Source organism: Diachasma alloeum, unplaced genomic scaffold (assembly GCF_001412515.2).
Source record: "Diachasma alloeum isolate Michigan unplaced genomic scaffold, Dall2.0 Dall_scaffold_00210, whole genome shotgun sequence".
In the NCBI taxonomy this organism is placed as follows: Eukaryota; Metazoa; Arthropoda; class Insecta; order Hymenoptera; family Braconidae; genus Diachasma; species Diachasma alloeum.
The window spans coordinates 991,048-1,004,991 of record NW_021680375.1 but is presented as its reverse complement, the minus strand read 5'-3'; the positions used below and the strand labels follow the sequence as shown (position 1 = coordinate 1,004,991).

The window sequence follows — 13,944 nt, the reverse complement described above, 5'->3', positions numbered from 1 at the left end:
TTGATGAGTGAGAAATTGATCCATCAAATTCTTTCTTCAATTATTTTTTTAAATAATAGTATCTCGTTTGACTGGGCTACTTCGACTATGTATTAGTAAATTCTTTATTAGAAAGTCAGACACTGATAGTAATTTTCATATTGGGTACTAAAGTCAAATTTTACGCCCGCTCTGCGTGCGGAAAAACCCATTTTCCACAGATTGTGATGAAATAGTATATTATTTATTAATTTTTTTTATTTAAAGCATTCAAACCATCACGGCTTATTCTGCAAAATAGTATATTATGATACGAGTGAAAAAACCGCACTTTTTTGCATGCTTCGCGCACAAAGAGCCGTTTTGTTCTCACTAGTGTCATAATAGTTATTTTCATCACAAGGTCCATAACGTATTTTCTGACGAATGTGATTATACAAAGCCACATTCGTCAGAAAATACTTTTTCTGTACTGCTTCTCACGATTTCTCGTCTGGGAATTGGTATTACATACTTCCCAAACTCGAAAACTTGAAAATCACTACAGAAAAATATTGTTCCTGGGCTGTTGCGATGGGGTTTTTTTACTCGCGGGATTGGCCAGGCCTTCGACTCGGCCGCCAACTCCACGGGAGTAAAAAACCCCATGGCCCTCGCCGTGGAATACACTATTTTTATTTCGAAATATCATGAAGAACAGTAAAATAGATAAACAAATACAGAAAGAACTGAAATTGATTAATTTTTTATCATTTATCGACATAAAAAAAAACCTAACTAATATTTTTTATCACATTTTCATATTCTGGAGTAAAAATTCGCTATTGAAAATTATCCAACTTCACGTTTTTCAAGTGACGTTTGATTGAAGAAAGTCAATGGATTGATTTTTTCATGAAACTGCTCCTACATGAATGAATAAATAGCTGAGGTCATTAGGTTAAGGTATTGTGGAAAGCGGAAGTTCTTTGCATCCCTTAGGGGAACCAAATAAACAATCCATAAATATATAATTGCATCGATGGTCGATGTGTAGGGCTGATCGATCCGGTAGCGAGCAATTACAGTAGTATAAACATAACATGAATTTTGGAGATTAAAATCTGAAATAGATTTCTAAAAGAAAATGGTTGGCTGCAAAAATAACATAAACTTATGAGAAAATTAACTATTCGAAGTCAGGGAGACTTAATAGTTTGAGACTTTTCCCACGAGTATCGAACGATATTTTTCATCACAATGTGTGGAAAAGGGACGTTTTTGGCACGCGAAGCGCCAAATTAAGGGTCGCAAGGGTCAAAATAAGGGTTACGAGGGTTAAAATAATAGTTATGAGGGTCAGAATAAGGGGCACGAGGGTTAGAATAAGGGTTATGAGGATCACGAGGGTCAGAATAAGGGTCACGAGGGTGAGATTAACGGTCAAGAGGGGTCGATTAGAGGTCACAGGGTCATCTTAAGGGTCATATGGCTCAGATTAAGGATCACGAGGGGTATAATGAGGGTCACGAGGGTCAGATTAGGGGTCACAAGCGTTAGAAATCTTATGCTCGAAATTAAAATCTACAATTAAGGGTCACGAGGGTCAAAATAATGGTCATGAGGGTCAGAATAAGGATCATGAGGGTCAGATGAAGAGTCATAAGGGTAAGATTAACGGTGATAAGGGTCATGAGGGTCAGATTAAGGGTTACAGGGGTCAGAATATGGATTATAAGGCTCATATGTGGGTCATATGGGGGTTGGCGAGCGGAGCGAGTAGGGGGCCTAGGCCCCTAGTATTTGATAATATTCAACTGTAATTTTCTATCAAGTAAATAATACCAAATCTCGCAAAAGAAATTTTCGATTAACCGAATCAGTAACGAAGCGGTAAAACGGTCCAAGTCGACTTAGCTCTCTACTGATTTTTCGAGGAATATCTCCGAATCTAAGGGAGATAGCGAAATTTTCATAGATAGCTTTTTCATAGATCTCAATTCGCTCTACAAACAAGGTTATAACGAAAATTTTACTATTTGCCTTACATTCCGAGATATTCATTGGAAACTGACCAAAAGCTAAAATCGACTTAAACCGTTTTACCACTTCGCTACTGAAATAATCGTCAATCTTCCTAATTCAATTATTAATGGATAAACTAATTCGGAATTGAATATTTAAATTGATGATCACTCCAATAATTGAAAATTTAAGTGACATGAACAATTAACTACTTGATAATTTAACGATAATTATAATTTATGGATATGGCTATCTCGGCTATCTCTGGGGCTGATATAGCCCAAAAAATCCAAAGCTTTAAATTGGAACTATTCGCCACCTACTCCCCACAATATGCAATCCTCTTCTGAATAATATTCCCCTGAACGGAAAAGCCGGCTCGTGTAAAGGGCAAAGCGTGGGCGGTTCGCCCTCGCCTTGCCCAGTATCGCTCACCCAAAAATCGATTCTCCGTCAAATACTCCCACTACTGTTACCCCCACCATCGCGTCGCACATCAGTCGTGGGTATCACCGCGTCGAGTGAGGATCGCCGGGGGGTTGAAACACTACTTCCTCCTCTCTAGAATGTAACCAAAACAGAAAAAAGTATTTTCAAAACTACGAATAGCGTGAAATTTTCCGTTATCGATAGTCCCTCCGTATTTTTAAAAAAGTGAGAACAAGTGTCTAGACCTTGAGATTATGCGTCACTGAATCTGAAAGGTAAATACATTTTTTTTACCAAAAAATTATGTCCAATTGAAAAAAATACACGATCAAAAATTGAGGATGAAATTATTTTTGTATTTTTCATTTGTTGATTTATTTATTTATTTATTTATTTGTAAATTGCGCTGAGGCGTGGTTGAACCGCGAGATGTTATTGTAACGTCGTAGCCCGTAAGTATGCGAATGCCCGGGGGTGTGAAACGTGACTACAACCTGATGCTTCCACCGGTGTCCGAAAAATCTTCCCTCATCTGTAATAATTAATTACCCTGCGCCTAGCAATATCAGCGGGTTTACGAGGTTCAACAGCAGGTGCCGATAATGAGTGATAACGTCTAGCGAATTTATTGATTTTTTAGAGCTCCCGATGCGATGAAGATGAATTGAGGAGTGAACAGGAGTGGCGGAGGACAGACACTTTTAGATAAGCCGGATTGATTGAGTATTATGCAAATATCGGTGGCGAGGGGGCACACTGAGAAAAAAATATATTTTTGCCAAATATTCGTTTACTTGAGAGAAGTATTTATTTTTTCAAAATCGTATTTCTCCAATCGAGTCATTCCCAGGTGTGAGCCCGACTAAGTTTCAATTACAACAGTCATGTTGCTCTAGAGGATGACTGTGTTGCACATGACCTTGGATGGACTCTTCTAATGATTATTCATAGTTCCAGAATTTTTCATTTTCTACAGGCCAGAATTTCGATCAATTTTTTAATCTTGATAATTATTGAAGAAGTTCTCTCAAGGTCATAACTAACATGATCGTATTCTAGAGCAATATAATTGACATGATTGAAACCTAATGAGGATTGCCTGAGAATGACTCGAATGGAGAAATACGGTATTGAAAGAATAAATACTTCTCTCAAGTAAATGGATATTTGGCAAAAATAATTTTTTTTCTCAGTGCAAAGGGGTGAGGTTTCTGGGGGGGTTTTGTGCGCTACGACAAACGGTCTTGTGATGGTCTTGCGTAGAATTATTTGGTTCCGAGTAGAGATGCAAATGCGTCACATGAACCGTCATATGATGAGGTGTTTATGTTGGCTGTCATAACTCTCATTTTAGATGAGACTTTATACGACCTTTTTGCACAATTTTTCAAGAATTTTCCTAGTTTTCTTTAAAAAGTAACACGGCACGGAGCTGCCGTGTATGAGGTGAATTTGAGAGGGAATTTCTGTGGTTCTCGGTAGCTTAGTCGGTAAGAGTGCCCGGCTTTTTATTTTTTTTTTCAAGCTTTTTCTTTTCTTTTTTTTTCAAGCGCATAAAAACGAAAACGAAAAAGCTCTACAACAGAACAAAGGTTTAAAACCTTATAATAATAATAAATCTATAAAAAAGCCCAATACAAAATTGAACACGAGTGTCACAGAGTGACCACATGTCATGTTTATCGAACACCAGATACTAATTTTCATTTTTTTATGTACCTATTTTTTTATGTAAATAGCTGTAAATATTGTAAATACCTACTGTAGAAAATGAATAAAAAACATGGTTAAAAAAAAAGTAAGGGTGCCCGGCGCGTATCTGGGAGGGTGGGTGAAGCAGAAATTTTTTCTCTCTAAATTCTAATTCCCTTAGAATTTTTTTTATTTTCAAGTACTACAAAGATTATGAGATCCTAGTCCTTGCTCGGCACCTGTTTCAAACATTCCTCCAAATAAAATAGTTTAAAGTGTTTTTTGTAGAAGCTTATTTCACTTATAAGTTTGATAGGTACCTTTGGGTGAATAAAAAGAGTTCATGACACAAGAAAGACGTGTCATGGAAAATAGTATATTTCGTTACGAGTGCGGAAAAGAGTTTTTATGTCACTAACCCGAAAACCGCGATCTAACCGAGCGAAGCGAGGTTAGAATCGCGGTTTATCGGGTCCAACGACATAAAACAGCATATATCACACGGCGATAAAAGCATTATCTGGCGAATGTGGCTTTATAATCCGAGCCGAAGGCCTAATGACATAATATACTATTTGGCTCGTGGGAGGTTTATAGCAGGAGCCAAAGGCGAGTGATATAATCCCACGAGCCAAAAAACACTTTTTCTGTACTGCTTCCCACGATTTCTCGTCTGGGAATTGGTATTACATACTTCCCAAACTCGAAAACTTGAAAATCACTACAGAAAAATATTGGTCCTGGGCTGTTGCGATGGGGTTTTTTTACTCGTGTGGTTGGCCAGTCCTCGCCTACGGCTCGGAGGCCAACGCCACACGAGTAAAAAACCCCATCGCAACAGGCCGGAAAAATACTATTCCCACGAGTATCGAACGATATTTTTCATCACAATGTGTGGAAAAGTGACGTTTTAAAAAGTTGCTTTTTCGCACAGCGTGATAAAAATTATATTTTTCAATGTTCACTAAAAAATTTAGTTGTTGTCCATTGAATTGTGCCAGACACAGGTGAATATTGGTGACGATTTCAAAATTTTTGAACTTATAGGTACCGAGAATTTTTCTTCATCTTCCAGGGGATGAAAAAAAAATTGAAAAATTTGGAGATATGGGGAATTATGTTAAATATAATGGCGATGAACAGGGCTGTATCGGAGAGAGTAAGGAAAATATTCCACCCCTGCACCCATTTAAGGTGTTTTGTCTCCGTGTACCCGTTCTTAAATTATCTATTCATTTTTATTTATATAAATTTCCAGATTCATATCGATGGGTGGAAAAAGGTGGCGGGAAGGAGTCAACTGCCTTTCAATCGTCCTGATTCTCCTGCTGGAGGACTCAGGAGTTTATGGCGTCGGTGAAATAGGTGAGTCTGATCTAAAAATTAATTATCAATAGAAATCAAATCCATTTTAATTCAGTTGAAGTCCTTCAAACCCTCAGAGTTTTACAAATACAAGGGACCAAAAAAAAAAGTTCACTTAATTTGTTCTCAATAGTTCGTTCTGCATGATAATTTTACACACAGAAAAACCTAATTTTCAATTACGTTTACGAAGTCGTCTTTTACACTTTCTGAGGAGTTTATGACGCTTGAAGTTGAAGCCTAAATTACGTTAAAAATCGCCGTAAATTACGGTTACATATAACGGGAATTTATGGTTTCATATTCGTAAATTACGATGATTTTTTTCCGTATTTTACGTTTACTTGTCCGCAATTAACGACCAAAAAGAAAAAAGTATGTTAAGCGATTCAATGTTCATATACGATATTTTTTTGCGTAAATTATGCATAAGTAAATCGTAAAACACGTTTTTGTCATTCCGGCCGTGAGGCAGCGCTTCACGGACGCTTCGCTCTGCTCCGCGTCCGTGAATCTCTGCCTACGGCCGTCATAACAAAAAATACTGTTCGTCATACGGTCAAAAAAAACTTTTCTAGCTCATATGATTGCAGCAAACTCATATTCGCCAGAAAAGTTTTTTTCGGCCTAGTGGCGAAATATACTATTCTATTAAGATCGTCATTTACGATGTCTCAATCCTCGATGACTCGCACGCGGCCGCCGGCCCTTATCCGTCGCACGGTTAGCGCAGCGCCGCTGGGTTAAACCGCGCGCCGTGTTGCCACCTTGGCGCTTAACGCTATGCGCGCATTTCACGTGTAGCAGTGAATATAGCAACACTGGCGCTCGAGCGGTCCACAGGGACTCACTCGCTCCAATATAATGGAAGCACGCTAAAATATAATGAAATGAATGAGGGTTAAGTCGATTTTAACTATTAGTCAGTTTTCAATGAATATCTTGGGATCTAAAGCAGATAGAAAAATTTTCATTATAACCTTTTCTGTAGAGCGAATTGAGTGCTACAAAAAATACCTTCACGAAAATTCCACTATCTCCCTTAGATTCGGAGATATTGCTCGAAAACTCTGCTAAGAGCTAAGTCGACTTAACTCGTTTGACTACTTCGCTACTGATACCGGCGTTAAGCATAAATTACATTTAGCACACCGTAAATTACGTGTTGGTTTCTCTGCGTGTAAAGAATCTCTATGAAGCAATACCAACATGAGACGGGGAAGAGTTTTTGTTCATGTACGTGACGCTGAGACTTGATATTTCATATATAACCCGAAATAATTCCCCAACAAACGGCAAAACCAACAACAAAAATCGTTACTCCTATCTATTGTTAGTCTCTGTTTGCGTTATTGTTATCATCAGCCTTTGCCATCTGTTAGTGCCCTCACGCCCTCTCCCATACACACTCAATCCTATCCCGTTGAGCTGCTCCATTGTCATGGATGTGTTTGAATGTACGTCAACGATTCTAGAAAGGACAGAAGTCCAGGGGGAGGAGCCGAGATGGTAAAAAGAAACGAGGGGTGAATGAGAAAGGGATTTGTTGTGCCTTCTCTGTTATATTATCGAGCCTCGACCCACGCGTTTCTCCGTCTCTCTGTTGATTCGGGGGATGAATCCATCCGGGGCAGAAAGGGTGGGGAGGTTTGTTACGTGATGCAGATTATGAGAATGACGTTGGGGGTATTTTTGGAGGGAAAGGGGAGAAAGCGCGAGGTTTTTGCATTTTTTTGTAATTAAGGATGATGCATATTGCGAGATGAATTAAAATTCTCTGTTTACTATCGGGTGCTATGAATGCAGGTGGCACTCATTACATAATTAATGAGGCCCGGGCTATTTTACTCGGTCAAGTCGTAGATATTGTCAACCCTCCAGTGGTCGCGCTATGGTCAAGTCAAGTCAAATAATGTTTATTAACATAAATACGAATATTTACAAACAATAACAAATGTTTACAGTTTTTATAGACAGTACTTTATGAAGTATAGCGACAGCCCAGGGGCTTTAACATATATTTTACATGGTGATTATGAGAGGGGGTAACAAATTGAAGGTTGCGGGTGAAGAGGACATTCGGGATAGGGAAAATAATTTTTAGAAAAAAACCCTATTTCAGAAAAAAACCCTATTTCGCGCTATGGTCTGAACGCCGCCGTTTTTGTTATTTTCACGATATCTCTAGAAATGTGATGAATTACGCTCTGCCTATTTACGAGTTCCTCAAATGATATGTCCTGATGAGATTAAACACGGTAGGGTTGCTCTGTACTGACAATTTTTTTCTCAATTAATTTTTTTGTCGAGCGCGATTAGCGAGAATGAGCGCAGCGCTCACCGTGCGACCACTCTCGCAGTGGAAATTTGACGAGCGGTGGTGCCGGCCCTCGCGGTAGTCCCGAGCAGGGTGTGCAGAGTGGGGGGTCGCTGGCCGGTGATATGCTTATAGTGTCGTATGGCTTTGGCAACGCTGCGCTCGAGAATGTACGGACGGCGCAGCGCTTGCCACGCGACCAACGACGTTCGGCGCAGACGTGCGACTGCGTTTATATGAATCTTTAGAATTGTGTTTTCTCCTGTAGTTATTATTTTTTATTCATTAAACTACTTCATTGACTCAACAATGTGATAATCGAGTCGATAAAGTAGTTTCATAGATATAAAGTAATAATTGTAGCAGAAATCACAATTCTAAAAATTCATATAGACACAGGGGTTCCGTTTCCCCTTAAGGTACAAATTACATGGAAAGCAGGATGCTATCTTCCGACATTGCGAACCTCTATACGAGGGAAACCATTAAATAATTAACAATGCACAAATTATAATATTCACTCATTTTGGAGGATAATTGCATGAATAATAGCGATTTTCGGTCGTTTTCAAGACTTGTCTCACTGAAAAAAATTATAACTGCCGAACTACGGCGAATGGCAAAATCTAATTGGCGCCAAAATTTTTTCCATTTTATTGACAATTTTTCAAAACAAAAAAATACAAAAACGAACAAAAACAAATTGACATTTTTTTGTGAAAATGTCAGATTAAAAAAAAAAATAGCTTTTTGGTAATTAAAGATTGAAAAAAAAAGTTTTCTTATATCAATCCCGTCAAACTGAGCTGAAGGGTTTTTCATGTTCTTTGAGTGTGCTAAAGGGCGATTTAATAGCTTGAAACTCCGCAGAAAAATCGAGGCCAATTTGGAAAAAAAATTTGTTGGACAAAAACTAGCTATTTCCAAAAAATCGTAACTCCCTCAATTACCAATACTGTGGTGACTCGGTAAATTAAGATAAGTGCATTTTTGTCGAAAAAGCGCCTTTGTTATGAAATCGCTTCCCAACAATTTGGGAAAGCAATTTGGAAAAAAAAAATTCGAAAAAAACTATACTTGTCTTAGTTTCCCAATTCACAACACAATATTTTTACAAAAATTCCAAGAGAATTAGAATTTAGAGAGAATCCTGCAGCGCCCAGCGGGGATTCTTTTCTCCTTAAAGTGAATTTATTTCAGACACGCAGTATTACATTTAACTGCAGACATAAATAACTTCGGAAGAAAAGCATTACGGTATTCCTGAAATTTGGTGACAATTACCAACATTTCTGCACTGAGAGAAATTTCAATGATAATTTCAATTACAAGGGAATTGTCAAAAAAATAATAGTTATGGTAATAATAAACATTGTAGATTCAACTATTACACGGAGAGAAATATTCAATAAAAATTACGTATCTTTTCCGTAATTCCGGAGCGAAATGTGGTTGTAGGAAATTTTACGGAACTGTCACGGAATTTTTTCAGAGCGTTCCGTAATTTTTATCTGAATCTCCTGTGAAAAATTACGATACCGTCACTTAATTTTTCTGAGTGGATTCCGTAATCGGTGAGCGAATTCTGAGTTCCGTAATTTTTACTGAACATTTCTCTCCGTGTACACCAAAGTGAAAATTACATCATAATGTGGATGACACTATTTGACATAGTAAATCGAACGATGAATCCCAGTTTAATCTACAAAGTTTATTGTTACTGTAAATATAATTTCTTTGACAATTCCCTTGTAGTTAAAATTACCATTGAATTTTTCTCAGTGTGTTAATAATAGGGTGTACATTAAATTAACCACATCAGTCTGCTACATTTTAGTAGACAGTAAGGCCTCAATTGGCGATAAAAAACTACCAACTCCATCTTAGAATGATACCACTAAATTAATAACTACCATCAAGCTAACATCACGCTGTATTAAATTTCTAATAACAATTTCTCATTGAAAATTTGATACACCTTGATTTAGTATTATTGCTATACAAGGGCCGAAAATTGGGCATATCAACCCGCGTGTGTGTTTGCCACCCGAGCGAAGCGAGCGGCGTGTGTGTGAGCTCGCTTCGCTCGGGTGGCAATCACGCGGGATGACGTGGCCAACTTTTATCTTTACTTTCATTGCGAGGTACATTCGATCTGGAGCGACCTGAAGAAATGTCTTTACATGATTCCACAGAAAAATCTTGGATTTTTTTAGTTTATACCCTCTGGATTGTTTCTTCATGAATGCTTTGAGTTTGTCGAATGCTTTGAGGTTAATATTGTGAAAAAGAATCATGACATTTCTCAGCATTGACCATTCCCCCCACAGAGTTGAAGGCTTCAGTCTTTTTGATTGTTCATCAAAATATACAAAAAAGACATTCTCTGTAAATTCTGTAATCTGATTTTTTCTCGCCCATTCAATGAATTTGTCATAACAAAGTTTGTATCTTTTGCATGACTTTGTGGGCAGTAGATTCTTTCGGATATTTTGGGCTTCTCCATCGATATTTCTTGCTGGTTCTGTCTCACAGTCACTTTCACTATCGTAGGAATCGTCAGATGATGCCATTTTTATAAGTGGGCCAGAGATAAATTGGATGAAATGAATTTAAACGATTTTATTATAGATTGACGCTGGAATGTGCTCGCTCACAAGTTCTGGCGAGATAGAATAGTGTTCCCGGAATTGCAAACTCATGTGGAGGATTATATAAACCTCACGTTTCCATCGACTACTCCGATCAAGGCTATTGCAATGTTCATTTGAATCACTGAATTAACCAGTGCTCCAAGATTTTTTATTTGAATTTCCATGTGTTACTGACGAAAACTGTGTTATTGGCAAAACTAAATAATAATAGAAAATAATAAACTGAATAATTTCGAGGAGACAATTTTCTTTTTTGAGAAAAACAAATTATTTTTTCGTCAATGTATTCTTTCTATGGTTTAAATTTATGGAGTTCTCTCAGATCAAATGATTCTCGTACAATATATTGTATTTTGTCCTGTCAACAGTTGGACTTCTTCTAGGAATATTTGTGATGATCATGACAAAAATTTCATTTTTGTCAAAAATGTAAAATTTTCTTCTATCGAGTTGGTTAATTTCCATCAAGTAAATCTGTTCTACTCCACCAAATATTCTCACTTGGAACATATACTTTTCATCACGCTGTGACGAAAAGTGAACTTTTCGGCACGCTCCGCGTGCCTAAAAGTCCAATTTCCGCCACATTGTGATGAAAAATATTGTTCGTAACTCGTGAAAAAATGTTTTTTAGCTCGTGGGATTATATCACTCGCCTTCGGCTCGTGATATAAACCTCCCACTCGCCAAAAAACACTTTTTTGCACTCGTTACGAAATATACTATTTTGATAAAGCTAATTTTTTCTCTCACTGTAACACCAAAAATCCGGAACTTGAATTTGAACGATTGCAAACCTTCCATTTGGAAGTAAAAATATCTCATTTGAACTTCCGGCTTTTTCTCAAAAAAAATCCACCCCCAAAATAGCGATTCAACTATCTCACTTTCCATGTAATTGATCGCATGAAAACCTACAGAAATAAAAGAACCAAATGATGACGTCCGAATTTGTTATCAAATCGACCGAAGTGCGATCGAATACGTGCAGAAATAACTGTTCGTTGGCCTCTTATGACTCACAATAAGCGGTTAATAATGTCACGTGTTGCTGTGGATCTTCTACATATACAATAATGTAAATCAGTCCAGAAATAAATTAATTCATACTCGCCGTCTTATGTTCCAGGATGTCTATTCGACAAGACACTGTGTCGAACACTGGATGAGACATGCTACGATGGTAAGTAATTGATGAGCTAACAATCGATCATTCCCCTCCAAGAATCCAAAAATGAATCCATTGTGAACAATTGTGTAACCCATTGTGTGTGTTGGAATACCATTCCAACCATTGCAACCTGAACTATTAAAAAGAACTGATGCAAAACTTTCGATGAAAAATTTTGGCAGACAACCCTTTTTTCTCAAAACTTCCGAAGCTTCAGTCCAAAAACTTTTTGACGCCAAGCTGCCTTAATTTTCCACTGCATCTCCAACTTTCCGTCAACAACATGTTTTCAGGAAAAATTACCGTAATTTTTCAACATCACCATCTTCACCCCCCCCCCTTTAAAAGCACCTCTACTATAAAACAAAAAATCGATCAACCCACACCACCCCCGATCCGCCCACCCGTGCACCGACTCACCTCTAAAACTCCTCGTCAGATGCAGCCTTCGGTAGGTGTATCCAACCCTACTCCCTCCTGGACTCGTCGACCGCCTACCGCTACGATCTGGACCCCTCGGAGCTCGAGCTCCTGCGCTCAGTCCTGGAGAAACTGGTTGCCGAGAACTACCAATGGTCACACCCCTACACCCAGTGCGTCATCACATCCACCTTGAACAGCATTCGCTACGAGACCCCCTCCGATGATTTCACCTGCGATGACCTTGGGTACCTCCCCCCTCCCCCCAACCCCGACATGCGTCAAATCGGCTTAGACCCCGACGACAATGGAATATCTCCACTGGCGGTCGTCAAATTCATGCCAACACGGGGTCACGGTTACGGCGACTTTGCCAATGAGCTCTATTACCCCCCTCCCCTACCTCTGGCCGCCGAAACAACTCAAGTCAATGTTGATAATGACATCACCGACCAGCGGACCAAAATTCACCGTATGGATCGTCACCCAACCCTTAGATTAGGGGAAGAAGGGCGGACCAATTTTCCTGATGATTCGGACGAATCGGAGGAAGCTTACAGATACGACGAAGAGTTGTATGAGCTTTCGCAGCGGCTGCAGGAGCAGGTGAGGGCCCTGAGGGCTGCAGAAGAGACGAAGATGCTGAGATCAAGACGACACAGCCAGAGGGAAGCACTGACTTTCATCGATGAGCCGTATGACGACGAGTATCCTGAGTCTTTTGGCCGCAGCGACAATATCTTTCGTCCGAAGGTCGTCAATACTACGTTTTTCGATGCCGACGGGACTGACCTTGAGGATTTCATGAAGTACTTTGAGGCTAATGCAGGGCTGAGGGGCGGAGGGCGAGAGGAGAAGACTGATGAGGACGACGAGGATGACTCAACTGAGCTTGATTTGGGCGATTACAGCGAAATTCCTTACTGGCAGATTGCTGTGGACTTGCCCGGGTTCAAGAGACCCGAGAGACTTGATGTGAAGAAGCCGGGGCCGTTCTATTCGACGAATAATTATGCCTTCAAGATGCAGACGATTGCACCGGACGACGAGGAGGAAGAGGTCGAGGGGGTCAGGAGGAATTTCGTCAAGAAGGAGTTCGTTGCTGGGGGGGATATCACCAAGATTAAGGATGTTGATGTAGATCGTGTGGATGTGGACCATGTGTTCATCAAGTTTGATAAGGAGATTCGGCATTGGATTGATGGAGAGATCATTACTAAATCGGTGAGTGAACTTATTAGAATTTTATCTGAAGGCAAAAGATGTTTGACCTGTGCCTGACATTCATGAAGGGGATTGCGCGAGAATATCATTTCTCTTCTGACCCGAATGAGGGTTGTATAAGGGTCAAATGGAAGAGAAATTATCGACCCTCATGAGGGTAAAATTCAATCATTATCACTTCCTATTGCTAGTAGTCAATGGTTTCAGGCAAAACCTTCGAGTGGAAAATATCCCGGTTGCGTCAGACAATTCCCCCACAAATTCCGTAATATAACAAAGTAATCATCTCTCGCACTAATTACGGAAGTTATTTGACCTATAAGCACCGATCATCGCTTTCCTTCGTATTTGACCCGTTTCAGATATTTATGAGGTTGATGTTACGAGGATATCATTTCCCTTTTGCTTGACATTCATCTGACCCTCATGACGGTCGTATAAGGGTCAAACGGAAGAGAAATTATTGACCCTCATAATCTTGTCTTCATGAGGGTTGTATAAGGGTCAAACGGAATAGGAATTATTGACCCTCAGGGCATGAAATCATAAGGGTTAAATTGTAGTCCGAGGGTCGTGTAAGGGTCATGAGGGTCGCATAAGGGTCAAANGAAATTATCGACCCTCATGAGGGTAAAATTCAATCATTATCACTTCCTATTGCTAGTAGTCAATGGTTTCAGGCAAAACCT

The 13,944-nt window shown here is 39.2% G+C and overlaps 1 protein-coding gene across 3 annotated transcripts in view; it reads left to right on the top strand.

Annotated features, from left to right (window-relative positions):
* Positions 1-2,495: 2,495 nt before the first annotated feature.
* The window catches only part of LOC107036632 (receptor-type tyrosine-protein phosphatase N2), a 31,394-nt gene continuing 19,945 nt past the window's right edge, over positions 2,496-13,944 (top strand). For 2 of the 3 annotated variants that reach the window (XM_015254711.1, XM_015254710.1), the window contains exons 1-4: positions 2,496-2,687; positions 5,363-5,469; positions 11,570-11,623; positions 12,051-13,255. In XM_015254711.1, coding sequence (XP_015110197.1) covers positions 5,373-5,469; positions 11,570-11,623; positions 12,051-13,255 — 1,356 coding nt within the window. In that variant the 5' untranslated portion in view covers positions 2,496-2,687; positions 5,363-5,372. The remainder of the gene's footprint in view (positions 2,688-5,362; positions 5,470-11,569; positions 11,624-12,050; positions 13,256-13,944) is intronic. The other variant, XM_015254714.1, reaches the window with a different exon arrangement.